At 48.7% G+C, this 27,219-nt stretch overlaps 1 protein-coding gene across 3 annotated transcripts in view; it reads right to left on the bottom strand.

The window, feature by feature from the left end:
- SLC5A11 (solute carrier family 5 member 11) overlaps positions 1-27,219 on the bottom strand; it is a 60,232-nt gene that overhangs the window by 23,196 nt on the left and 9,817 nt on the right. For all 3 annotated transcript variants that reach the window (XM_081132551.1, XM_081132552.1, XM_081132553.1), the window contains 5 exons: positions 14,644-14,715; positions 10,462-10,566; positions 9,284-9,343; positions 3,159-3,263; positions 1,475-1,580 (listed from right to left, as the gene is read on the bottom strand). In XM_081132551.1, coding sequence (XP_080988677.1) covers positions 1,475-1,580; positions 3,159-3,263; positions 9,284-9,343; positions 10,462-10,566; positions 14,644-14,715 — 448 coding nt within the window. The remainder of the gene's footprint in view (positions 1-1,474; positions 1,581-3,158; positions 3,264-9,283; positions 9,344-10,461; positions 10,567-14,643; positions 14,716-27,219) is intronic.

The raw sequence follows: 27,219 nt of genomic DNA on the forward strand, positions 1-27,219 counted from the left end.
GGCCCCGGTCCCCGGCTGCCCTCCATGCAGTTCACCGGCCGGAGTGCGGTGAGATCCCGACGTCCGGAACCACTGAAACCCACCGTGACTTCCATGCCAGCGTCTATGGGGCATGTTATCGCGTCCCAGCACTGGGCTTAGTATGAACACCCGTTGACATCTGGTGAGGGCCCACCTAGTTCTCCACGGCGGGGTACGAGGCAAGCAAAACAGCACGTTCCCTGTGCTCAAGAGCTCATAGTCTGTTGGGAGACAGACCCCCAAACAGGAAACATGAAGATAAACTGGCAACTGCACTGGCCCTTCCCTTCCCCTGGGCTCCAGGCACAGGGCTTCTCTCGGTGCTAAGAACTCAGTCGAGGTCTTCTGGGGCAGAAGCCTTTGCGTTGTTGGAGTTTGTCACTTTTCTGTTTGGGGCCCCCAGGCTCATTTTGTGTCCTTCCAGGATCTGGTCCCCGCCCTTCCTGTCACTGCCTCTGCTACGGCAGGGCTGTGGCCGCAGCATCGGGTGCCACTCTCACCCTGGTCTTTGTGAACGGCGCCCTGCAGGTGGGGGGACACAGCCTGACCTTCTGCTGCTCAGCCTCAGCCACATCACCCCTGCCGCTGACCCTCAAACAAGCAAACCCTGTTCTCATCGCAGAGCCCTTAGGCTTGCCCTTCCCTCTGCCTGGAGCTCCCTTCCCCGGAACTCCTCACGGGTACTTCCCTCATCACGCAAGCCTGGGTCAAGTATCATCGCCTCAGCTCCAATTCCAGGGAAAAAGGCCTCCCCAGCACTCCCGGCTCACCCTGTGGAACTTCCCTGCACGGCTCTTGCTGGGTTAGGACGGTGCACCCTGGCCTTGTTTACCGGTTTCCTTGCTCACGTCTCCCATCCCCACTAGCAGGTAAGTTCCTTTGGGCAAAGATTTTGTCTGTTCACTGCTCCACCCTCCTCCCCAGCACGATGCCTGGTCTGCAGTAGGTGATACATACCCAATGGAATGAAGTCTGTTATGCCAACAAAAGGCAGAGAAGATGGGAATGTGATTACTGAAAGCCAGATGCTTGTCCAGGCCCTGCTCCATGCAGTCCCCTTCTAGGATGCAGGTCTGAGGGGAAAGATGAGGCTGCCCAGCCTCAGGCTCCAGATTTAAGTGGTCTGTGACCCCACCTTGCTTAGAGTGTGTGGATGCACATGCTCAGCACCTGGTAGGTTCTCAGCAAGTAGGTCTTGGCTAACGGGCGATGCTTGATGCAGTTGGGGTGCATTTTTAAATCCTCCCTCTATTGGGCAACCCTCTTTCTTAGAGGGTTGTCCATGGTCATGGACAACAGCCAAGAGAAATCTTATTATCTGAGGCAATGGAGTGACTTTTAATGAATAAATGGTCTTAACACAGTGGAACGCCAGGAGTCAGGCCAGAAAAAGATGAGGTAGCACAGTCCCTGCCCACCACCCCTCCCAGCATCACCCCTTCCTCAGTCATACCTGCAATGGTGTATAGAGCTGTGATGACCAACAGCCCAACTATGGCCAGGTACAGATCCAGCTTCAAAGACTGTTGGATAAAGATGGCGCCTGCATACATGTCCACCTGCAGAAACATGAATGGATGGGGGATGAATGGATGGGTGATGGATGGATGGACGAGTGATGGATGGATGGGTGATGGATGGATGGGTGATGGATGGATGGGTGATGGGGGATGGATGGATGGATGGATGGATGGATGGATGATGATGGATGATGATGGATGATGATGGATGGCTAGATGGATGGATGGGTGATGGATGGATGGGTGATGGATGGATGGGTGATGGATGGATGGGTGATGGATGGATGGGTGATGGGGGATGAATGGATGGATGGATGGATGGATGGATGGATGATGATGGATGATGATGGATGATGATGGATGGCTAGATGGATGGATGGGTGATGGATGGATGGGTGATGGATGGATGGGTGATGGGTCAACGGATGGATGGTGGATGGATGGCTAGATGGATGGATGTGGGATGGATGGATGGATGGATGGATGGATGGATGGGGGATGGATGGGTGATGGGTCAATGGATGGATGTGTGCCTCACAGGTTCCCCCAACCTAGACTCAGGCCCCCACCTAGATTCTGGAAAACACAGAAGAGTCATACATTATTGTTTCTTCATCCATCGCCTTCAAGATTTGGGGTCTCAAATTGGACCCCTGTGGGCAATTACATTTGAGACCCCTTCCCTGGACTAATACCACGACCTCCTTAGTGGTCTTCCTACTTCTGCTCTTGGTCTTCATACACCGTATCCTCACAGGGCACCTAATCATTACCATCTCGTCCCTCCCACAGTCATCAACACCACCGTGGTCATCTCGTCCCCCCCGCAGTCATCAACACCACCGTGGTCGCCTCGTCCCTCCTACAGTCATCAACATCATGTGGTCGTCTCGTCCCCCCGCAGTAAAGCTCTCCAGGGCCCCCACGATGGTGAATAAGTTAGTTTCGTGCCAGGCCCGTTGTGATTTGCCTGCAGCTCGGCCCGTTTCCTCTCCTTGATTTTTACCCCCAGTATACGGCGTTGCCCTACCAAGTCACGCTGGCCCATGCCTCCCAGTTTTGGCTTGTTCTGTTGATCTTTCTGGATGCCAATTCCCCTTCTGTGAACTCCTCCTCTGACGTAACTTCCGTGCGACACCCCCTCCCCGCATCAAGCCCGCTGCTGTTTGGAGCGAATGGGATTCCTCTGCCCCTCTCACGCCTCGCACAGGGCACGTGGCCCGAGCACAGCTGGACAGAGGAGCCAGGCGGGCTGAGCGGCACGTGCCCTGCTCTTGGCCACTTTCCAGGAGCTCTGCCCATGCCAAGGTCGGGCAGGGCGGGCCCAGTGGACTGTCAGCACATCTGATCACTGCCTATCTCAGGGGGAAGATCGAAGTCCCATCCAAGGGCTCAGGGAGTCCCAGGAAGTGACCCCAACCACCCTGAGGCGTTGCCAAAGATGCTTCATCAGGAGTGAGGAGTCTTTCCCTCCCCCTTTCCGCCCCACCCTTTCCCACACTTACCCCCCACCTTTCTCTAACCTCCCTGAAGCCTGACCAAGAAAAGGAGCAAGTTCAGGGGCAGAAACGGCCCAGCAGGGGCTGCCACCTGTCACCTTTCACGCCCCCACCTTACCGAGATCTTGGTGAAGATGTAAATAAACAGGTAGAGCACAGCCAGCAGGATGGGGATCCTGTTGCCACCGAAGCGTTTCCGGAGGTACTCTGGCATCGTGGTGACCTGGGGGCCAGAGCAGCTGTCACCACCTTCCCCCACCTCCCAAGCCCCAGAGCATGGACAGTGGTCTCGGGATTCTCAGTGGGGGACTCGGAGGGAGAGAGAAGGGGCAAGAAGGTGGGTGGAGGAACTGGGGTTCTGCGCAGGGGTATTTCCCAACTACCATGTTTCCCAAGTGTGAGGCCTCCGTGCACCCCATCTCCACTATTATTCATTAATAATGTTTTTCTTTCAACCAGCTCACATTTTTATTTAAATAAATTGATCTAAAAGGACATTTCAAATCAGCACTGTAAATGGGAGATCGACCCAAAATTTACGGGAACCAGCAGAAATAAACATGGGTAATAAAACAATTCATTTATTTTCTCTTCTTTTCTGGCAACTTGCTGTCACACACCACAGGCTCTGGGCCCAGAGCCCACTCGTTCTTTCTTCAAAAAAAAGAAGGAAGGCTTGTTGGGGAAGCACGGTCGGGGCCCCAGGCAGGTGGCACCTACGCGAGGCACCCCCTGGGTTCGTCAGACAGCTGAAAGGCCGCAGGGAGGGAAACAGCTCGGCCAGTGACTCAGCATGGCCGGCCCTGTGCACACCTGTCATCTCCGTGACCTCCGTCTGTTCACGTTAAACTCTGGGGAAACTGCTCTCCTGTGAGCCTTTATCCAGATCACCGTAAAAGCCAGGGAATTCTGACAGCAAACTGTGCCGACTCCAGAGAGGACGGGAGCCCAGCGAGGACGGGAGTCCCGAGAGGACGGGAGCCCAGCGAGGACGGGAGCCCAGCGAGGACGGGAATCCCGAGAGGACGGGAGCCCAGCGAGGACGGGAGTCCAGAGAGGACGGGAGTCCCAAGAGGACGGGAGCCCAGCGAGGACGGGAATCCCGAGAGGACGGGAGCCCAGCGAGGACGGGAGCCCAGCGAGGACGGGAGGAGCCCAGCGAGGACGGGAGTCCAGAGAGGACGGGAGTCCCGAGAGGACGGGAGCCCAGCGAGGACGGGAGCCCAGCGAGGACGGGAGTCCCGAGGACTCCTCCCCCAGGAGGCATGCACTCGGGAGGCGCCCTCAGGCCTGGGTGGGAGGCCTTACCACAGGGTCACCCCAGGGACTGAGCCGTGTTGCTGAGAACCGTTACTTGGGTGGCACTGTTCTTGGGGTTTGGCGTGTCCTTTCCCCATCTCCTGATCCCCTGTACCCCCAGACTTGGGGATGAGAAATGTCATATCTGGCCTCTGGGCCTCAAGTCAGCAGCTGTCCTTCCACGAGGTACGAGATCTTGGACCGAAAAGGACAGATGATGATGGTATCTGCAGAAATGTCTGCAGCTCCTCCGGGCTGTGGCTGCCCATCTGACCCAGGGAGGAGACGAACGGGTGCCCCACCCGGTGAATGGCAGCCTCTCCTCTCCCGGGTCAGGCCCTGAAGGCAGGGAGGCCGGGAAGGGCACTGGGAGACAGGTGACCAGACTTGCTACAGGAATAGTACATAGTAACGGTAGGACCTGGGGATTCAAGACCAGAAGGTGTTCAGCGTAAAACTATTTCAGTTTCGATGTATGTTTGGTATTTTTTCATAATAAAGTATTCACAGAACAACGAACCCCAGGAATACATGGACATTTTAAAATAGAAGAAAGAACAAAGCTCCTCTGTTCTCCCCTCTCCCTGGAGGGCAGTTGGGGACTCTGACCCTCAGGACAGTCTGGCCTTGACCCCCGACCCCCGACCTGCTGGAGGCTCACCCAGCTGGGGCCTCGCGGAAGCCACAGCTCTGAGCTCAGACGCTCCCCGGGAGGTAACACCGAGATTCGGTCAAACCCCCGGGCCCTGGTTGAGAGCTGGTTAGAGGGCAGAGGGCTGGGCTTCAGACAAGTGGGCGCGCCCCCGTCTGGGAGGGAAAGCCACCGGCCGGCCAAGTGGGGCTTCTACCCCCACCCGCAGCCGATCCTCATCGACCCTCGACCTCTGTGGACGTTTCTAAGGAGCTGAGGAAGGAGGAGGGGTGACCGTCAGAAGGTGAGCAGCAGCCGTACCTGGAAATCGGACTCGGGGACGAATGAGAAGCTCCAAACGGGAGACAGAGTCCCGGAGGCTGGTTGTAAAGTACCCAGGATGGTAGGTAGCAGGTCAGCAAGGTTGAGACAGACGGACGGACAGAGGCAGAGAGGAAGCTGCCAACACAGAGGGGGACCCGCCTGCCCTCTGGGGGTGCTGGGTGGGTGCTAACAGGAAGCAGAAGTGATAACCGTCCTGGGAGGTGACCAGGCTGGCTCCTGAGGACCTCGCTGCTGGTGGCCCCTCGCTCCCTCACACACTCCTCTCTCCGGGGTGCAGGGTGGCCAGGGACCTCAGCCTCTGTGCATTTCCCTGTCACATCCTCACTCGATGGCCGCCCTCCCCTCACTCTTCCTCTGAAACCCAGCCCTGCCCCACCTCCCCAGGCGCTGCCCACCAGCTTCCCTTCTCTCTAGAGGCCCCAGTCTGGAAGCCCCGGGAGACCCTGCAGAGCCCGCAGTGCCCTACTTCGCTCCGCCCCAGCAGCAGCTGGTCGTTCCCCTTCAGCAACCTGTTTCTCTGACCAGCACCTGACCCGTGTCACCTCCAGGCCCCAACGTTCCCGTCAACGCAGCTCTCCCGTTTGTGCCTGATGCCCCGCCGTGGGGCTTGACCAGGGCGTCCAGTCCCTAACGCACCCTGCCTCTCCTCGTGGCTGTCAGCACGCACCTCACTTCACTTCCTTCTGAGTTCATGGAAGACCCTGCTATTGAGTCATTTCAACAAATATTTATTGTGCATCTACTATGGGCCAGACACTATTCCAGACACGGAGAAAACCAGGTGCTTCCTGCACCTTACAGGCCAGCGATTTTCAACCTTGCCCATCTCATGGCACATAAACTAGTAATTCAAATTCTGCAGCCCACCAAAAATATATATATTATATTTTCTGCCATTCTGAAAAAAAAAAAGGTATAATTTTAATTTATTCCTACCAGATGGTTACTGTTGTGTTGGCTGTTGTCATTTTTGAATTTGACAATCGAAGGGAAAGGAGTCAGTGCCCCTGACTGAATGGTCGGGTACTGCAGGTTTTCAACATTCTCGCGGCTCACGGTTGCAAACACTCACTGTGCAGTGCGGCGGCTCTCAGCCAAGGCAGATTCTGCACCTTCACAGGCAACATTTGACAAAGTCTGCTCACATTTCAGCTGCCACAGCTTGAGGGGTGCTGCTAGCACCTAGTGGGTGGAGGCCGGGGGTGCTGCTGCGCACATCCTACAGCGCACATCCCTGCCCCCCACACACACTCAGAGTAGCCAGCCCAGCACGTCACTACCGCTGAGGGTAAGAAACCCTGGCCTAGTGGGCGGGACACAGGCGGATGGGAGAGGCACCTTGATTTATAACCACATAAGCAAACGAGAAACAGCAACTGTGGCAAATACAGTGAAGGAGGAGATTTCACCTAATCAGAGAGATCAGGGAGGGCTTCCTGGAGGAACTGTGGCTTCAGGTGGGATTTGGAAAATGAATGGGAGTGAACTGCACCATGAAGGGGCAGGAGAACTTTCCAGTCAGAAGGAAAAGCATCTAAACGGTCGGGGACCTAGTGAAGACGAGCGTTGTCGGGGCTGTCGGGAGCCGGGCGCAGCTGGCGCTCAGCTCAGCAAACTGCTCCAGCAAAGGAAGGAACCAGCGCAGGAGGCACCCTGTGGATGGAGGGCGGGCTGGGCCCCGGAACTGTAGTTTATTTTACACGTTCATAAGTAAAACTGGTCTGTGGTTTTCCTGAGGGGAGTCTTAGCATTATCTTATACTCAAAGATGATTGCAAAATCCATTCTGGGTGGAGAATGGGCTGAAATGTGCAAAGTCCTAGGAGATAAGATAGGAAACTACCTTTATGACCTGGAGTAGGAAAGGTTTTTTAAAAAAGCCCTAAAAGGCAGGAAAAGGTGATAAGTGTGAAGGCATTACAGTTGGGGTCTGTTCATCAAAATGCCGTTAGGAGCGTGAAAAGGCAAGCCACATAGTAATAGAAAGATATTTGCAACATATAATTTATAATCATATGTAATCAATATAAGCACCCTAAAGGCTTATCTCCAGAATATATAAAGAACTTCTACAAATCAATAAGAAGTACGCAGCCTAAAGGAAAAGTTGGCAAAGCTCCCAGACAAGTTACTTCCCAAAAGTGGAATTTCAAATGGCCAGGAAATATATAAACAGGATTAGCCATTGAAAACACAGTGACATAGCACCACGCACCCACCAGACCAGCAAGAATTTTAAAGTCAGAAAGTGCCAAGCGACAGCCCGGATGCGGAGCAGTGGAGCAGAGGGCAGGCGTGGTGGGTGGGAGAAGGTGGGCAGCACCCAGCCCCCCAGGTACGCGCTTCCACTGGCCCCAGCTCCACCCGCAGGGCCCCTCCGCAGACTCGGCGCCGTCCCCAGGGCACCTGTATAGAAAGGCTGGCGGCAGCCTGACCCTGGGCGCGGCCCAAATGCTGCCAACGAAAGAATGAATGAGTGTACCAGGGGTCGCCCTTCCAATACTCAGCACCGGAAATCAACACACCAGCTACATGCAACGAAAGAACATGTTACTGACTCCATTTTCATGTATAGGCTTAAAAAGTACAACTGAGCCCTCCTGTTTCGTTTGCACAATTAAACTGCGAGGAAAGCCTGGCGGGGGCGTGGTGAATGTCAAGGGGAGAGGGCGGTGTTGCGGGTGGGGACACTGTGACGTCTCTGTGCGGCTGTTCCTTTTACAATCGTTTGTGAAGCTCTTCATTTGTGTTGTGTCGCTGTTCCCTGTGTGTCTGTTGTTGTTTTATTTCCCAGTAAAAATGGACTGGGCAGCTTTGTGTGTCTTCTCAGCATGACACCCTTACGGATGCCAGTCCCTTCTGTAGGCACGTGGTGCTCCCGGGTCTCCTATTTCCAACAACCACAGCAGGCATCTCAGGCCGGCCTCCTCACCCTTCAGCCACGCGTGTCCCTTCCTGGCTCTCAGCAGAGGGCACCGCCTTCCACTCGCCACAGAGAACGAACACCACTGGCTGAGACCGCCTGGCCCCCCTACCTGCGCACTAACCGGCATCTCCCCCCCCCCCCCCCCCCCCCCCCCCCCCCCCCGACGCCTTCCCATCGTAGATGCTCAATAAATAAATACTTCCTGACGCCCTTATAGAGACCCGCAGGCCCCACCCCAGACGCTTTGTCTGCAGGAGCTAGTCGCAGTGGGCAGGGCCAGTGCCCACCCACCAAAGGCCTGGCTTATTTAGACGCAGTGTTATCTCCAAGCGGGACTGTTGATCCCACACCACTGCCCTTTCCAAGGCTCCACTGCTGCTGGCACAAAGGCCGTAAGTGATTTGTCTCGTTCCCCTCCCTTCTGCTCAGTGCATTTTTAAAAGTTTCATACTAGAAGGTGAAACTCAGTTATTGCTTCATGAACAACTATTGTATGATCTTGCCGTTGTGGCAGAACATCTAAAACAGAATTAAGTGTAGACAGTACAAGTGACAGGAAGCTATCAATAAGATCAGAAATGAGTTTCAAATCTGCTTTTTCAAAAATCCTAAAACAGCATTATTTGGTAACAAAAATTATGATATTTCATACCGGTCAGAAATAGCTCAATTATAGTTTTGCATGCAAAGGAAGAAAAAACACTGAATTGGATTTTTTTTTTTTTTTTAAAAAATAGTAAAGTGTTATGTCTTAAACATTCCAGAGACCGCAAGTTTTATACTTGTGTTTTGGCATTAAAAATACAGATTTCTGAGCCTCTTCCCAGGAGCACCTCTGACACCCATGGCTAAGTGGGGCCTGCTGAGCCAGGGCTCCTAGCTGTCTCACTGCGCACCCTCCCTCTCCAGTGCGACTCGGCTTAGGGACTGTCCAAGGGAAGTCCACACGCAGAGGGAGGGACACGGGAGGAGGGAGGGACGAACAGGGTGCAGGCTTGTCCCTTCCCAAAGGGCTCCAGTGCCCCGATGCCCCTCAGACTCACCTGACCGGCAATGTAGATGGGGAGGAAGACCCAGGCCAATGCCAGCACGGAAAATATGCCCTGCGGAGAAACAGGCAGGACTCAGCTTCCAGCCACGTCTAGGTGCCCCTGGTTTCCTTTGCACCCTGAGGAGGCCCGGTCTGCTCGCGTCCCTGAGTCTGTCAGTCTCTTACTTGCTGAGTGGCTCACCCTCCCTGGGCTGTCACATTTCCATGTTTAAATGGGAGAGGGGATGAAGCTGGGACAAGTGGAGGTAGAAGCCTTTTTGTGAATCCTAGCACAGTCTCCTGGACCTCACATCATTCGCCTTCACCCAGGTGCATGCACACCCTGCGCGGGCTGTGAGGTCAGGCAGGCCACGCTGAAGAGCAGCTGGTGGCGCTAGAAGGGGTCACACAGGTCTCAGACCCATGTCTCTCACCTGTGACATGGGAGTAGCAGAGCCTCAGTGGATGTTGCAGGGAAATCAGTGACATGATGCTTCGGGGCACTTCCTACACACAGGTGCTCCCCTGCACCTTTGACAAGCATCTACCCCCTTAATCCTCGCAGTGACGCCCGTGGCAGGTACCATAGCCCCGCTTTCGGCACAAGGCGCGGAGAGGTTGTCACTTGTAAGTTGCAGCCCGGATGGGAGCCCAGGCTCTGGTCTGTCACTGATCCCAGAATGTAATAATGTAAAGTACTTAAGCCAGAGTAAGCACTGAAGAGTCACTTATTACAAAGACGAAGGGCCACTCTAATAAGTGCACCCCTCCACTCTGCGAATCCTGCCCGGCGAGCTCCGCTGCATGAGAGAGTGCCCCTTCGGGTTCCTGTGGGTGGCAGAGAGGCCGAGAGCCACTGAACCGCATAACTTTTGTGATGGCCAGTTGGCATCTAACCCACAGAAACCCTCCTGTGCAGGGCACCTGCTATCCTCTCGTCCACCAGGGAGAGTCCGAGCCCTTTCCCCTCACATCTATTTGTTGGGGTCTGGCCTTATGGGCCCCCATCAAGCAGATCCCCGAGGGCCTGAGACTTGCAGTCAGACGGATTTTTGCTGCCCCGGGTGCCCTGATGGTCCCTGTGAGTTTCCGTGAGGGCCGCCCTGGGTTTAAAAGCGCAGGGCAGCCAGGCGCGGGGCCCAGGACCTGCCTGGTGGGTGGGGGTGAGCCCTCCCCATGGCAAATACTCACATTAAACTCATAGGCAGCCACAGAAATGCCGGCCGCAGCGCCCGAGCCCGCCAGGCCCACAAAGTGTCCGCTTCCTATGTTGCTGGCAAACAAGGACGCGCCCACCTGCGGGGACAGGGACAGCTTGTAAGTAGGAGCTAGGTCTGGGCTTCCCCCTCCCCCAGTCCCTCCCACGGGGCAAAGGGACAAAGGCAAAGGAGAAGCGGAGGGGGCAGGGCCGGTCCCAGCTTGTCCGCTCCCTCTCCTCAAATTAGGAAAGACTTTCCCCAAGGCTCTGTTTCTCCCGCTTCCCTAAGTTGGCCTGGTGAATGCACTATCTGTGCCGCCTAAAGTGTGACCTGTGCCTCCTAGGGCTGCGCAGTGCACAACCGGAGCAGCTGAATGCGGCATCCCTGGAGGGAGGATGAGGGAGGAGGCATCCCTGGGGGGGGTGAGGGAGGAGGCACCCCTGGGGGGGGATGAGGGAGGAGGCACCCCTGGGGGGGGGATGAGGGAGGAGGCATCCCTGGGGGGGGATGAGGGAGGAGGCATCCCTGGGGGGGGGATGAGGGAGGAGGCATCCCTGGGGGGGGGATGAGGGAGGAGGCATCCCTGGGGGGGGTGAGGGAGGAGGCATCCCTGGGGGGGGATGAGGGAGGAGGCATCCCTGGGGGGGGGATGAGGGAGGAGGCATCCCTGGGGGGGGGATGAGGGAGGAGGCATCCCTGGGGGGGGTGAGGGAGGAGGGATCCCTGGAGGGGGGATGAGGGAGGAGGCATCCCTGGGGGGGTGAGGGAGGAGGCATCCCTGGGGGGAAGGTGAAGGTGTTGCAGAAAGGGTTTAATGATGAGAATCAGGAGGCCTGCACTGCTCCAAGCTTTCCTTCTAATGAGCAGAGAGCCCTGCTTCTGGCAGAACTCTAGGTGGCCAGGGCTGTACCTGATGACCCCCATCCCTGGTCTCAGTTGGGCTGATTATGTTCTCTCTCCGGGGAATCTGGAACTGGGGCACCACCTCTGCTGGTCCCTTAGACTGAGGGTGTGTGATCTGGGGAGGTGTGTGTAGCGGGGGGGCTGGGATGGTGTGGGTGGCATGTCCAGCCATGTGCGCATTACTGCCACTCTGCTGAGGGAAAGGAGTGTGACGGAGACATTGGGAGAGAGGCGGATCAGGGGAGCATCCAGCGAGAGGGGGAGCAGAAATAGAGGGGGGCTAAGAGGGAAAAGGAGACGGAACTGCCCAAGCGCTTTGGGGCCTCCTGCTGACTTTCTGGGTTTCATCAGGTCTATGCCATTGCTCTCTCCTTACACCAGCACCACATTTTTTTCCTGATTATTGTCACTTTGTAGTAAGTCTTGAAATCAGAAGATGTGACTTCTCCAACTTTGTTCTTTTTCAAGATTGTTTTGGCTATTCTGGGTCTTTGCATTTCCACGTAAATTTTAGAACCTGCTTGTCAATTTCTGCAAAAACAAAAGGCAGCTGGAATTTTGATAAGGACTGTGTTGAATCTCTCCATCAATTTGGGAAGTATCACCATCTTAACAGTACTAAGTCTTGAACTCGGTGAACACAGGCTGTGTTCCCAACGTTTTAGTCCATCTTTGAGTCCGTCCGAGTTTTCAGTGTATATATTATACTCCTTTTGTAAAACTTACTAAATATTTTATTCTTTTGATACAATGGTAAGCGGAATTTTCTTAATTTTGGTTTCTAAGTTGTTCATTGTTAATATGTAAAAATGTTGACCTTACATATTGATCTTTTACCTGCGCTTACTGAGCTCATTTATTAGCTATAATAGTTTTTCTGGGTTACTCAGGATTTTCTGTTTTCAGGATCATGTCATCTGCAAGTAGAGATAGCTTTATTTGTTCCTGTTCAATATGGATGGCTTTTACTTACTTTTCTTGTGAGTTGTCCTAGCTAGAACTTCCAGTAAAATGTTGAGTAGAAATGGCAAGAGGGGACATCCTTGCCTTGTTCTTTGTATTGGGGGAAGCTTTCAGTCTTTCATCACTAAGTATAATGTTAAATGTGGGGAGTTTTGTAGATGCCATTTGTCAGGTTAAAAAGCTTTTCTTCTATTTCCAGTTTGGTGAGGTTTTTTTCTTTTTAATCATATAAGGGTGTTGGATTTTATTAAGTGCCTTTTCTGCATGTACTGAGATGATCATGTAGTTCTGTCCTCTTATTATAGTGTATTATGTTAATCATGTTTTTTTGTATGTTGAACCAACCTTGCATTTCTAAGATAAATCCCTCATGGTCCTGGTGTATAATCTTTTGTATACATTGCTAGGATTGGTTTGTTAAGGACTTTTGACTCTATATTCATGAGAGGTATTTGTCTTTAGTTTTTTTTCTTGTGTCTGATTTTGGTACCAGCATAATGTGTAACTCACAGAATGAATTAGAGAGTGTTCACTTGTACTTTTTGTCAAGAGTTTGTGAAGGATTGGTGTCTTTATCCAGTAAGTCCGACATCTGGGCTCTTCAGGGGCACTTTCTATTGACTACTCTTCTTCCTATATATAGACCATACTTTCCTATTTTTTTGCACAACTCATAATGTTTTGTTAAAAGTGGACATTTAAAATAACACCACGTGACAACTCTAGAAATGTGATTGTTCCTCACTCCCCTGAGTTGATTGTTTTTGCAATTTGTTGTTGTTGCTATTGCTATTGTTTGTTTAGAGAATGTCTTGAATGAATTATATAAAGTCTGTTTTCTTTGTCATGTGTGGTCACTAAAGTCTCTGTCCACTTAGTTTAGTGGTCAGTTAATAACTAGGTAAGAGATTTTCTTAAATATTTGAAACAAATAATTCTCCTGCTTTTTTCCAAAGAGCTTTTTCTATGTGTCAAGGTGTGCTTTCAACACTCAACCTGGATGTTTACAATTCTGTCCTAACCTTCACTTTCTATTTATGCAGAGCCTCAAGGTCAGCCAGAGGTGAGAGCTAAGGACCTTTTCAGGTATTTTCTAAGCATGTGCACAGCCCTGGATGTGCACATGGCCTTTTCTATTCCTAGGACCATGTCAGAGCTTTTCAAAATACTCTATGAACATCTCACTCTCCAGCTTTCTTTAAAGTGCCTTGGTTAGTCCAATGCACACCCCAACAGTTATTGCTCCCTCAGAGAGTAGTAGTGTTAAACAATTGCCTCTGATTGTTTTTGAAAAATGCCTCTGGGGAAGAGCTGCTCTTGCAAGTGGAGTTTCCCAGGGAAATTCAAGAAGAGGAAAATACTGACAATTCTACAAGAAATGGGGTTTTAAAGGAGCTCCAATCTTATTCTGACTAGAGGCTCAGACAGCTATTATCTCTGCATCTTTTGAACTCACTGCAAATGGGGGAGGTTCTCTTTCTTCTTAGTTCAAAGGTTTAACCCTTATTTTAGGATATCATAAATAAAAGTATTATCCCCAACCACCTTCCCAGGGTCTACTAAGGAGAGGCATGTGTGATGTATATGCGTGATGTGTGTGTGTGTTTTGCAATGCCCTTAGATCTCCTTGAAATAAAATACTGTCTAAATTTCCTTCAGGCTTTAGTTTTTCTCATTTCTCATCATATATGCCTCAGGGGAGGTCCTGCATCCCCCAGCTCAGGCACTGAGTGTGTGACCCAGGCTCAAGCCAGTACAGTTACTGGCAGAGGATGGGTATAAACCATAACCAGAAATGAAATTTCTTCCAGGGATATTTCCATGGAAGTAGATGCTCTTCCCATGCTGGACTGGAACTTAAGAGGATGAAAGGTCTGGAGCAATGTCTGCCATGTTGTTGACATGAAGTTGAGTCTTTTGGGAATAACACTCATCCAGAAAGAGAGATGATAGATGATAGATAGATGATAGATAGATAGATAGATAGATAGATAGATAGATAGATAGATAGATAGAAATAGATAGATATCAATATAAAGAATAAATAGAGGGAAAACCAAGTCCGAATAATAATACTTGAGCCCTTATACTCAGCTATAACTGAAACCTTCAATTTTTTTCCTTAGGTGAGCTGATAAATTCTTTTTTTGATTAAACAAGTTTAAGTTGGAGCTAAACCTTCTTTAGTTTATATTGTGACTTCCACACAATGTGCAACTAAAAGGTCCTGAGAAAGCAAAGGCAGACAGAACATCAGCACTTGAAAATTCTTTGAGAAGTGACTTTAATTGAGCCAAAGATCACTTACAGGCCACCACATCATGTCCCCTCCAGCTAGGAAGTAGCCTTTCACCGTGTCTCTTTTGGTCTTCACTGTGGACTAAAACAAAGAGAGGAGTGAGTGAGGAAAAATATTAACAAACAGAGGCATCCCAAAATGGCCTAGGCTACAGATTATAAGGTGAGAGTCCAGCAGGCCAGATTTAAACATCAAATATATTTTGTTTGAACCTTGGTTATAAAGAATATTTTAGTTTGAATGCTTTAAAATTTTTTTTAAAATATGTGTTTATTGATTTCAGAGAGAGGAAGGAAGAGGGAGAAAGATAAGAACATCAATAATGAGAGAGTCATTGATCCATTGCCTCCCACACACTCTCTACTGGGGATCAAGCCCTCAACCCTGGCACATGCCCTGACTGGGAATCGAATTTCAATGCTCAACTGCTGAGCCACACAGCCAGGTTAATTTGAATGCTTTTAGAGGAAACAAACTCTTCAGGTCAATACAGCTCCTACCAGTCCCTGCTTCACACATTTATGATAATCTACTTGGTCCCTAAACATTTGAGCTTTAACCCCATGGCTTATCTATAATAGCTCATAATATGTATAATTTATTTTATGTTAGCACTTGTACAGTGTCATGTTAGCATGGTATCAGACACTATGCTAAACACTTTAAAACATCTCATTTTAATTCGTACTAACTCCCATGAGGTTGGGAGTTGGTAAGGAACTGAGGCTCAGAATTAAAGTTGCTTATCTAGTGCCACATTTCTAGATAGCAGAAGGAACAGGAATTCAAGCCTAGTTCAGCCTGATTTTGGAGCCCATGTTTTTAGCTGGTCTACAAAATCATCTTTGGAAGGAGAAAGTTTCCTGACATTGAAGGTGTTTTAATGCAGACATTTGGCCACTGAATAGTTTGTGTAATGTTGAAGAAGTTTAACTTCTCTGAGCCTCTGGGTGTGAATGTTGATGAGGGGATTCTTACTGGATGGGAGATGGCATGATTTGGTATATTTTCATCCCTGCAAATAATCTTCCTATAGAAAATAGACTCTATAGAGTGACATCATCATCATGTCTAAGTGAGACAACCCCTTTGTATCTCTCCTTAAATCTATAACTAGTTGGACATCTATAATTCAACAAAGGTTCCTCTGCTCAACACACTAGCACACCTAAGAGAGCCACACATCAGTACATATGAAGGTAGATGTATTGGAATGCATAGGGGAGGCAGGATGGGACGAAGGACGGGGATGGTGCCTGTGAATGCAATTCCCCTGGATGCCGCAGCTGAGCTCATGGCCCAGCTAATGAGATGGAGAAGTCAGGGTGCAGCCCCATAATATAGCCTGGGGGGGGGGGGATAAGAGGAGCAGAAGCAGTGTCAGCACTTGAAAATCTGGCTCCCTCTCATGATTGTGATGGAGTTTGGTAGCAGTAGTAGAGACACATCTATAGTCTCTCTGTATAGCTCAGTGGTGCCAGCAGACATAGGGAACCAGGCAATAGCACAGAGGGCTCGTGAATTCAGCTCCCCCCAACCAGCCACATCCCATAGCATGGTGGTGGTGCCACGAGACCCAGGCAACCCAGACACATCAGGGGCACCCACCATCCTGCACACCCAGGCAGTGACTCCCACAAGCACAGTGTCACAACTCCACCATGACCCCAGAGGCACACGTAACACAGGTAAGGGAAAACAAAAACTTGTGCTAGAAAATAGAAAATTTTTCTGCTGAAAAACAAAAGAAAGGCCTCTAATTATCAACCTACTGAATTGTTAAAAATAAAAATGGTACCTAAATAAGAAAACTTTTCTCTATTTCAAATGTGCCAGTGGAGGAACCATGAAGCACAACCAAGGTAACATAGTAACACAGAAATAATGACAATTGTCTAGAAACCAAACTCAAAGTCATAGAAAATTGGGATATAAATGATAGAGAATTGAAAATAGTAGTCATGAAAAAACTCAGCAAGATACCAAGGAACTCAGAAAGGCAGCTCAATGATCTCAGGGATAAAATTAATAAATAGAAGACTACTAAAGAGATTGAACTATAAAAAAGAACCAAACAGAGAATCCAAGATGGTGGTGGAGTAGAAGGAAGCAACACTCACCTCCTCCCAGGACCAAACTGGAATTACAACTAAATTATAGAAAAATCAACCTGAATAGCAACTGAAGACTAGCTGAAGAGAAATCTTATAATCAAGGATTTACAGAAGAAGCCTTATCAAAACTGGTAGGAAGGGCAGAGACACATAAAGGACTGGCCGGGCTCCCACAGATGGTGGGATATCTCAGCTGTGAGGGTTCTCCCTGAGAAGTGTGGGGCCTAAACCTCAAGCTAGGCTCCACAGCCTTGAGCATCAGAGCCAGGAAGAGGCACCCACATAACATCTGGCTGTGAGAAGCAGTGGGGTTTCTGTATGCCAGGGAGAGACAAGCATCTGCTAGAGACACAGGCACCCCTTACGGCGCCAATGAACAAAATTTTGTTTTCAGCCACTCACCCTGGTCTCCAGCAAAGGGAGGGCAGAACGGAATAGAGTCACATGAGGAGAGTCCAGGGTTTGTGGCTCTGGGGAGAGAGCTGAAGGGACAGTCATCCAGATCCCTGTGCAGAGTCATTCTCCCATATTAAAGAAATCATCTTTCTTCGGTGGAGCCCTCCCTTCCATATGGCATCAGCCTGGGAGAAAGCAATAGCCTACACTCTAGACTACCTGTCACCCCCACCCTGTGGAGCTTATATCCTGCTGAGGAGTCAGCTGCCTTGGCTGGGGTGTAGAGGCCTGGGTAGACTCAGGGGGTGTTAGTGACTGAGTTGTGTGGCTTTGGGGTGGAGCCCATACATCCCCTTCCCTGAAGCCTGATCACTTCCTCCCCAGGAGAGATCCACTAGCCCCATCCTCCCAACTTGGCGGCCTCACCCTACTGAGCTGTTTCCTCCAGCAGAATCCTCAATAGACTGAGTTATTTGGCTCTAGGACAAGGGCCATTTTTTTCTCTCATGCTCAACTTGAGCAGAGCTCTCACTTCACAAGGCCAAATCTTGGTCTGTTTGGGCCTGATGAACTCTGCTGACCTCACTCTGATGACTTCCTGAAACCTCTCCCCATGGAGAAGGTGGCAGCTAGACTTGGAATACCAGGGGATATTTGCTCAGTAGCCTCAGACCCAGCAATGGCACTTGCCCTTACCCAATGACTCACCAATAAACTACCAAATGCAACTTGAGTACCACCAGAGGCTCGTTCAGTGACTGAGCTGGCAACTGGAAGTGGATCTCAGGGTGCCTTGGGACTTCTGCTGACCTGCCCCCAGGTTCAGTAAAAACCAGCCTTGGTGTGCATGTCCTTCCTGCATGCACCCAAGCCCAGCAGAGGTAGCCACAAACTCTGAATAGCCTGTAGCTCCAAACAGTTTGCCCAGGGCAGCCTCTGACATTAGCCTGCACCAGAGTCCCTCACAAGAGGCCCAGAACCAACACACTTAGTAGTCAGCTTAAGACATCAGGGCAGGATCCTATAAGCTTCACAAGAGACATATTCAAAAGGAGATCTCAGCAGGAACCAGACCCTGTGGAAGCAATTTCACTTCATGTGGTCAGCACCAGCACAGCAGCTCACTAGGGTTAAGGGTTGAGCCTCACAGCCAACCAGCATCAGAGTTGATCCCACACATGAACGGGCCAATAGAAATCAAGACTCAATTACAATACGAGGTTCCACATAATCCACACAGCAGACATTTCTAGAGCACCCAGCTCGAGTGATCAAGGAGAATGGACCACTGGACCCCACAGGACACCTACTACATAAGATCACCCCACCAAGACTTAGAGTCATAGCAGATCTACCAAATACAAAGAAACAAACACAAAGAGACGGCCAAATGGAGACAAAGAAGAATGCCTCAAATGAAAGAACAGGAGAAATCTCCAGAGAAAGAGCTAAATGAAATGGAGGCAAGCAACTTATTAGATATAGAGTTCAAAGCAATGGTTATAAGGATGCTCAACAGTATGAAAGAGGACATAGAAACCATAAAAAAGAGCCAATCAGAAACGAAGAATGCATTATCTGAAATGAAGAATACACTGGAAAGAATAAGCAGTAGGCTGGATGGAGTAGGGACTGAATCAGCAATTTGGAAGACAAGGTAGAAAAAAACACCCAATCAGAGCGCAAAAAGAAAAAAGAATTAAAAAAAAATAAGGATAGGTTTGATTTGCTTCTGGACCCAGGGCTTGGAAAAGTGGATCTTGGTTCATATCTTGGTCCTGTCCAAACACATCCAGCCCCAGCAGAGGGAACCACAAGCTGTGGAGTGTGGAAAACTTCAAACAGGGTTCTCAAGGCCAGTCACAAACAGCGTCTGACATTGGCCTGCACCAGAGACCCTCCAAAAAGACTTAGAGTCCTAGCAGATCTACCTAATACCTAGAAACAAACATGAAACATAACAATATTCACATCATAGGAGTGCCAGAAGATCTAGAAAGTAGCCCAGCCGGGCGTGGCTCAGTGGTTGAGCATCGACCTAGGATCCAGGAGATCGGGGTTCGATTCCCGGTCAGGGCACATGCCCGGGTTGTGGGCTGCAGCCTATCGATGACTCTCTCATCATTGATGTTTCTATCTCTCTCCCTCTCCCTTCCTTTCTCTGAAATCAATAAAGATATATTTTAAAAATAAATAAATAAATAAATTTTAAAAAAGAAAGTAAGAAAGGGTTAGAGAACCTGTTTGTAGAAATAATAGCAGAAAACTTCCCTAACATGGTCAAAGAAAAAGTCATACAAGCTTAGGAGGCACAGAGAGTCCCAAGCAAGAAGAATCCAGGGAGGCCCATGCCCAGACACATCATAATTAAAATGCCAAAATTTCAAGACAAAGAGAGAATCTTAAAGTTAGGTAGAGAAAAGCAATCTGTTACCAACAAAGGAGCTCCCATAAGGCTACCAACTGATTTCTCATCAGAAACTCTACAGGCCAGAGGGGAATGGCATGAAGTATTCAAGGTAATAAAAAGCAAGGATCTGAAACCAAGACTACTCCATCCAGCAAGGCTATTATTCAAAATAGATGGTGAAATAAAGAGCTTTCCAGACAAAAAAAAAGGCTAAAGGAGTTTATCACCACCAAGCCAGCATTGCAGGAAATGTTAAAGGGACTGCTGTAATAAGAAGTTGAAATACTGAGAACAAAAAACACAGGCATAAAGAAATAAAATGGCAATAGATAAATACCTATCAGTGATAACCTTAAATATAAATGTATTAAATGCTCCAATAGAAAGACATAGGGTAGCTGAATGGATAAGAAAAGAAGACCCAAATATATGTTGTCTACAAGAGACCCACCTCAGTACCAAAGACTCACCCAGGTGGGGGGGGGGGGAGGGGGAACAAAAAACAAAGCAAAACAAAAACTTCTGGAGGAATTTAAGGGAGAGATCGACAGCAATACAGTCACAGGCGGGGACTTTAACACCCCACTGACTTTACTGGATAGATCTTCCAGACAAAAATCAACAAAGAAAACAGTGACTTTAAATAACACACTAGATGAGATGGATTTAATTGACCTTTACAGAACGTTTCACCCCAAAGCTATAGAATATGCATTCTCCTCAAGTACACATGGAATATTCTCAAAGATAGACCACATGCTAGGACACAAAACAAGTCTCTACAAGTTCAAGAAGATTGAAATCATATCAAGCATCTTCTCAGACACTTACACCATGGAATACTATGCAGCTGTATAATAATCTTGCTAAAAATAGCAAAAGAAAGACAGTTGGTTACCTACAAGGGAGCTTCCATAGGACTGTCAGCTGATTTCTCAACAGAAACATTTCAGGCCTAAAGGATTGGCATGAAATATTTAAAATGATGAAAAGCAAGGACCTACAACCAAGACTACTTTACCCAGCTAGGCTATTATTTAAAATTGAAGGAGAAATAAAGAGATTCCAAGAAAAGAAAAAAACACAGAAATTCTAAATAACTCAATAAATGAGACAGAGTATTCATTCGAAAAATTTGAAATAGAGCAGACCATATGGAAGAGAGAATTAGTGAGCTTAAAGATAGAAATCTAGAAATGATTCAGGTGGAAGAAGAAAGATAACTAAGGTTTTTAAATTTTAATTTAATTTTTTTATAGAACAATCAAGTTCATTTTTTTTTGTTATGTCTTTATTGATTTCAGAAAAAGGAAGGAACTGAGAGAGAGAGAGAGACAGAGAGACAGAGAGACAGAAACATCAATGATGAGAAAGTCATTGATCAGCTGCCTCCTGCATGTCCCCTAGTGGGGATCGAGCCCACAACCCAGGCATATGCCCTGACTGGGAATCGAACCACAATTTCCTGGATCATAGGTTGATGCTCAACCTCTGAGCCATGCCAAAGGGGCACTAAGCTTTTTTAAAAAAATAAAAGAAAAGAACTGTAATTTGAAAAATAAAAATATATTTTAAAAATATTAAAAATATATATTAAAAAATAAAAGAACTGTCTGATTTTATTAGAAAGGGCAACATAAGATAATGGTTATTCCAGAAGGAGAAGAGAGGGAAAAGGTAATATATTTTTTAAAATTACAGATCGCCAGCCGGGCGTGACTCAGCGATTGAACATCGAGCCAGGATCCAGGAGATAGTGGTTTGATTCCCGGTCAGGGCACATGCACACACTGCGGGCTCAATCCCCAGTTGGGGGCATGCAGGAGACAGCCAATCAATGACTCTCTCATCATTGATGTTTCTCTCTCTCTCTCTCTCCCTCTCCCTTCCTCTCTCTGAAATCAATAAAATCAAATAAAATTACAGATCTCTACAAGAGCTATCTGACTCAATTAGAAAGGTCAACATAAGGATAAGTTGTCCCAGATGAAGAGAGGGAGAAGGAAACAGAGAACTTATTCAAAGAAATAATTGATGAGAACTTCCTAAACCTAGAGAGGAACTTCACAGTCAAGTACAAGAAGTTAACAAAACACATTATATCTAGACTCAAAAAGACTTCTCCAAGACACATTATATTAAAACTGTCAAAAGTTAATAATAAAAAAAGAATCCTCCAGGCATCTAGGGAAAGAAAGACAGTAACCTACAAAGGAAACTCTGTCAGATTTCTCAGAAGAAACCCTACAGGCCAGGGAAGAGTGGAATGATATATTCAAAATATTGAAAGATGGCAACCACAAGCCAAGAATAATATATCCTTGTAAAGCAAAGCTATCCTTTAGATTAAGGAAAAATAAAGGCTTCCCACAAGACCTGTATTACAAGAAATGCTAAATGGAGCTCTTTTACCTGAACCAAAATGACAAAAGTACACAAAACTTTGAGTAAGTTGACAAACTGACAGAGGCAGAAAATTGCAACTCTATTTCAGAATAAAGTGTTAAACAATTATAACATAAAGGCTACAGAGAGAAAGCATTAAAAATAACTATACCTACTGCAATTTGGTAATGAGTGCACAATATAAAAAGGGATAACTTGTGATAGCAAAAACATAAGAGGCAAGGAAAAGCACAAGGCTTGTACAGGTGAATGAAGGCAAGGTGCTCCTCAAAGAAAAACTGAACCCCCGCCCATGTGGCCCAGTGGCTGAGCATCAACCCCGGAACCAGGAGGTCACGGGTTTGATTCCGGGTCAGGGCACAGGCCCAGGTTGAGGGCTCGATCCCCAGACAGGGGCATGTAGGAGGCAGCCGGTCGATGCTGTTTCTCTCTCTCTCCCTCTCCCTTCCCCCCTCTCTCAAAATCAATAAAAACATGTTTTTAAAAAAGAAAAAGAATAAAAAAGAAAAAGACTGAACTCCCCAATCAAAAGGGGCAGAGTAGCTAGATGGATTAAAAAACAAGACCCGTTATGTGCTGCCTTCAGGAGACCCCTCACAGCTCCAGAAACAGACATAAGCTTGAAGTGGAGGGGTGGAATGTGATACTCAAGCAAATGGTATCCGGGGAAAGTGAGTGCAGCTATACTTAAATCAGACAAAACAGATCAGAAGACAAAAAAGGTACTAAGAGACAAAGATGAACATTTTATAATGATAAAGGGCACAATCGATCAAAGAGGCATAACATTTTAAGAAATACGTTTTTATTGATTTTGGAGAGAGGAAGGAAGAGGGAGAGGGAGAGAGAACATCCATGTGAGAGCAAAACACTGATCAGCTGCGTCCTGCACACCCACTGCTGGGGGTGAAGCCTGCAACCCGGGCATGTGCTCTGACCGGGAATCAAACCAGCAACTTCTTGGTTCATGTGCTGATGCTCAACCAGTGAGCAACACCAGCCGGGCAAGAAGGCATAACATTTACTAATATATATGCAGCCAACCTAGGAGCACCAAAATATATAAAGCAATTATTAACAAACCTAAAGGGAGAAATAGACAGCAGTGCAATAGTTTAATAAAAAGAGAGAGAGAGAAAAGCCCAGGCTGGGTGGCTCAGTTGGTTAGAGCATTGTCCCAATAGGCCAAAGTTTCAGGTTTGATCCCGTCAGGGCACACACAAGAATCAACCTATGAATACACAAATAAATGGAATGACAAATCCATGGTTCTCTTCTCTCTCTCTCCCTCTCTCTCAAATCAACTTAAAAAACTTTTTTAGCCCGGCCGGGTGTGGCTCAGCAGTTGAGCATTGACCTAGGATCCAGACTATTGGGGTTCGACTCCTGGTCAGGGCACATGCCCAGGTTGTGGGCTCGAGGGGGCGTGCAGGAGGCAGCCGATCAATGACTCTCTCATCACTGATGTGTGTGTCTCTCTCTCTCCCTCTCCTTTCCTCTCTCTGAAATCAATAAAGATACATTTAAAAATAAATAAATAAATAAATAAATAAATAAATAAATAAATAAATAACTTTTTTAAAGATAAAAGAAAAAAGCCCTAGACAGATAGCTCTGTCGGTTAGCGCTTTGTCCTGATTACGTCAAAGTTATGGTCACAGCACATAGAAAAATCACCCAATGAACACATAAACAAGTGGAACAGCAACTTGATCTCTCTCTCTCCCCCTCTCCCTTCTTCTCTCTCTCTAAAATCAATACATAAAAAAGAAAAGAAAACAGACACTGTGGCTGAATCCTGACACAAGAAGTATTTTTAAAAAATATATCTTTATTGATTTCAGAGAGAGGGAGAGAGAGAGAGAAACATTAATGATGAGAGAGAGTCATTGATCGGCTGCCTCCTGCACGCCCCCGACTGGGGATCGAGCCCGCAACCTGAGCATGTGCCCTGACCGGGAATCGAACCGTGAACTCCTGGATCCGAGGTCGATGCTCGATGGCTGAGCCACGCCGGCCGGGGACAAAAAGTATTTTTTGAGGCTAAAAAACTTGTGCTGAAAGGGTTCCTCAAACTAGTAATACATCAGAGTCTCCTGGTTCTCATGTGAAAATCTAGATTCCCAGGCACTCTAACCCTCCCCCCAACTCTACCCCTACCCACCCCTGAACTCAAGGCTGTCCGATTCAAAAGCCCTTACTCTGGACTACATCCCATTCATCCAACTTTGTCCTGATAAGATAGGGAAACAGGAAGGTCAGATCCCTGGTCTTTGGATGTCCAGCACTTTTAGCACCTCTTGGAAAAGTAAAAGCTAAGAGTAGAGAAATGATCTACAAATAGATCAAAGTGGGGACACCTAGGTGGGCTACACTTTTCAAGTCCTTTGTGCCAGGTGACCTGAAAACCAGAGAGCAGCACTTCCTTTGCATCACCCTATCCCAAATTACCAGTCTCCTTAATATGTAAAGAGTTCCTAGAAATGGAGCAGTTAAAGGGCAAGAACCTAATGAAAATGGGAAGATAAGACCATACTTCACAAGAAGGAAGGAAGCCGTCCTCAGACATATGTAAGGGCGTCCAGGCTCACTCCTAAGATGAATGTATATTAGCAATACATCGAGATACTATGCTTCCCTGCAGGTTTTACAAAAATGAAAAAGTTTGACGGGACACTGTTGGTGAGGGTGTTATGAAACACAGTCTCTCATATATTAATGACGTGAGTGCAGATTGCTGCCACACATAAAGAGGGCAATCTGACAGACTGTCATAATTACAAATGTATATATCCTTCAACGCGACAATTCCATAGGTTGTGGGACTTTATCCTGCACAACAGTTGCACGCATCCAAAATAGGGAGTGTACGAGGGGTGCTCACTGCGGCACAGTCTGTAATAGTGGGCTGGGAGCCACCGCAACGACGCTCAGCGGGAAACGGATTCGGTTCCGCAACGCAGTGACCTCAGGGACCCCGGGCAGCCCTCGAGAGGTGGGACAGCGTCCACGTTACTGACATGAAAAGGTCTCCAAGAGGCGCCAAGTGCAAAATAGCAAGGTAAAAACAATATGTATGATAAACAAGCTACCTTCTATCTTTAAAACAGGAAGATATACACAATAATATTTTCTTGGATTTTGCATAAAGAAACTGTGAGGAGAAACAAGATGGTGGCACAGGTAACAGCTGCGCCCGCGGCCTCCCGCAACCGCATCGAAATTACAACCAAAACACAGAACCACCGTCACTCAGAGCCTCCTGAGATCTGGCTGAACAGAAGCCCCGCAACCAGGGAGCTGAAGCAGCACCAAGAGAGTTGCCCGGGGTCCCTGAGGTCATTGCGTTGCGGAACCGAACCCGTTTCCCGCTGAGCGTCGTTGCGGTGGCTCCCATCCTACTATTACAAACTGTGCTGCAATGAACACCCCTCGTACACTCCTTATTTTGGATGCGTGCAACTGTTGTGCAGGATAAATTCCCACAACCTATGGAATTGTCACGTTAAGACCGGGAGGAGGGGAGGAGACGCGGGCGGATCGGGGCTGGATCATGGAGACGCGGCCTCCAGCCCACACCCGGTGCCGTGGGTCAAACCCGGGAGGGAATCTCCGCGGTGGAGGTTTCCCGGAGGAGAGAGGGGTCCCAGCCCCACAGCAGGCCCCCAGCCCAGGGCTCCAGGGCCGGGAAGAGACGTCCCCACAACTCTGGGCTGTGAAACCAGCGGGGACTGTCGCTGAGGGTCGGGGAGGCCGCGGGAGCCCCAGCAGCTCCTCTAAAGGGCCCGGCAGGACTCACTCGGACGCTCCCTCGGAGCCCAGCGCCGGGAGCAGCCTGAAAGGACCCAGGACACTCGGGGAGGAACTAACCTGCCTGAAGTTGGGGCGACAGCTGGAGGGGCAGCTTCTTCCCAGGCAGAGGAGCTGGCAGAGGCCGTTGCTCCTTTGGCGAGTCGTCCCCGCACACAGCCGGCAGGCAGGCGCCATATTTGAATCGCCAGCACCTGACTCGCACCTTTGGCCCAGCCCCCTGATTCCCGGAGGCCCCGCCCCTCCCCACCTGCAGCTCATCCAGGCCATTTCCAGGGGCTTTTCTATGCAAGTGGTTTCTCGAGCCTCATGCTTAGGACTTTCCTAAAATCTCTCACACAAGCAGCAGCTGCCCCATACGGCTTGATAAGTGGCCCCAGGACTGGCCCTAGCAGCAGCCTGCATTGGCTCATAGCTTGGCCTCTCCTGGGCACCTCCAAGCCCAGCACAAATAGCAGCCAACTACGGTTTGCTGAGTAGCTCATGCTGGGTGGCCCTGGGCAAGGCACTGGCACAGGCTGACTTTGCACCTCCCGGGAGGCCCCAGAGATAGTGCACCTGGTGGTCAGACTCGACCACGCTGATTACAACCCTACCACATCCACGGGTGACACACTCAAGGGGCACACTTGGTGAACACCAAAGCTCCACTGAAGTAAGTCCTGCTCCATAGGGGTGTCTCCAGCACAGCAGCTCTCTGGCTGTAGCTGCAGCTGGTCCTCACAGCCGATTGGCCAGGGGGTCAATTCCTCCCAGTGACGCCAACAGCAACCAAGACTCAACTACAACAGGACAGTGCACACAGCCCACACAGGGGAGCACCTAGAAGGCCCAGCTCAGGTGACTAGGGAGGCCGAGCCACTGGGCCCTACAGGACACCTACTACACAAAGCCACTCTACCAATTCCAGGAGACAGCAGCTCTACCTAATACATAGAAACAAACACCTGGAAGCAGCCAAAATGCAGAGGCAAAGAAACATGTCACAAAGGAAAGAACAGAAGAAATCTCTAGAAGAGGAACTAATGAAATAGATCCAAGCAAGCTAACAGATACAGAGTTCAGAATTTTGGTTATAAGGATGTTTAAGCAGATGGTTAGGGAAATAACTGAGAAAATCGATAACATAATAAAGTACCACTTTGAAATAAAGGCTACAGGAACTGAAATGAAGAATAATTTACATGGAATCAACAGTAGAGTAGAGGACGCTGAGAATCAAATCAGCAATTTGGAACATGAGGAAACAAAAAACACCCAACCAGAAGGGCAAAAAGAAAAAAGAATCCAAAAATATGAAGATAGTATAAGGAGCCTCTGGGACAACTTCAAGTGACCCAACATTTGTATTATTGGGATGCCAGAAGGGGAAGAAAGAGACCAAAAAATTGAAAACCTATTTGAAAAAATAATGACAGAAAACTTCCCCTACCTGGGGAAAGAAATCGA

Source organism: Miniopterus schreibersii, assembly GCF_964146895.1.
Source record: "Miniopterus schreibersii genome assembly, chromosome: 3".
Classification (NCBI taxonomy): Eukaryota; Metazoa; Chordata; class Mammalia; order Chiroptera; family Miniopteridae; genus Miniopterus; species Miniopterus schreibersii.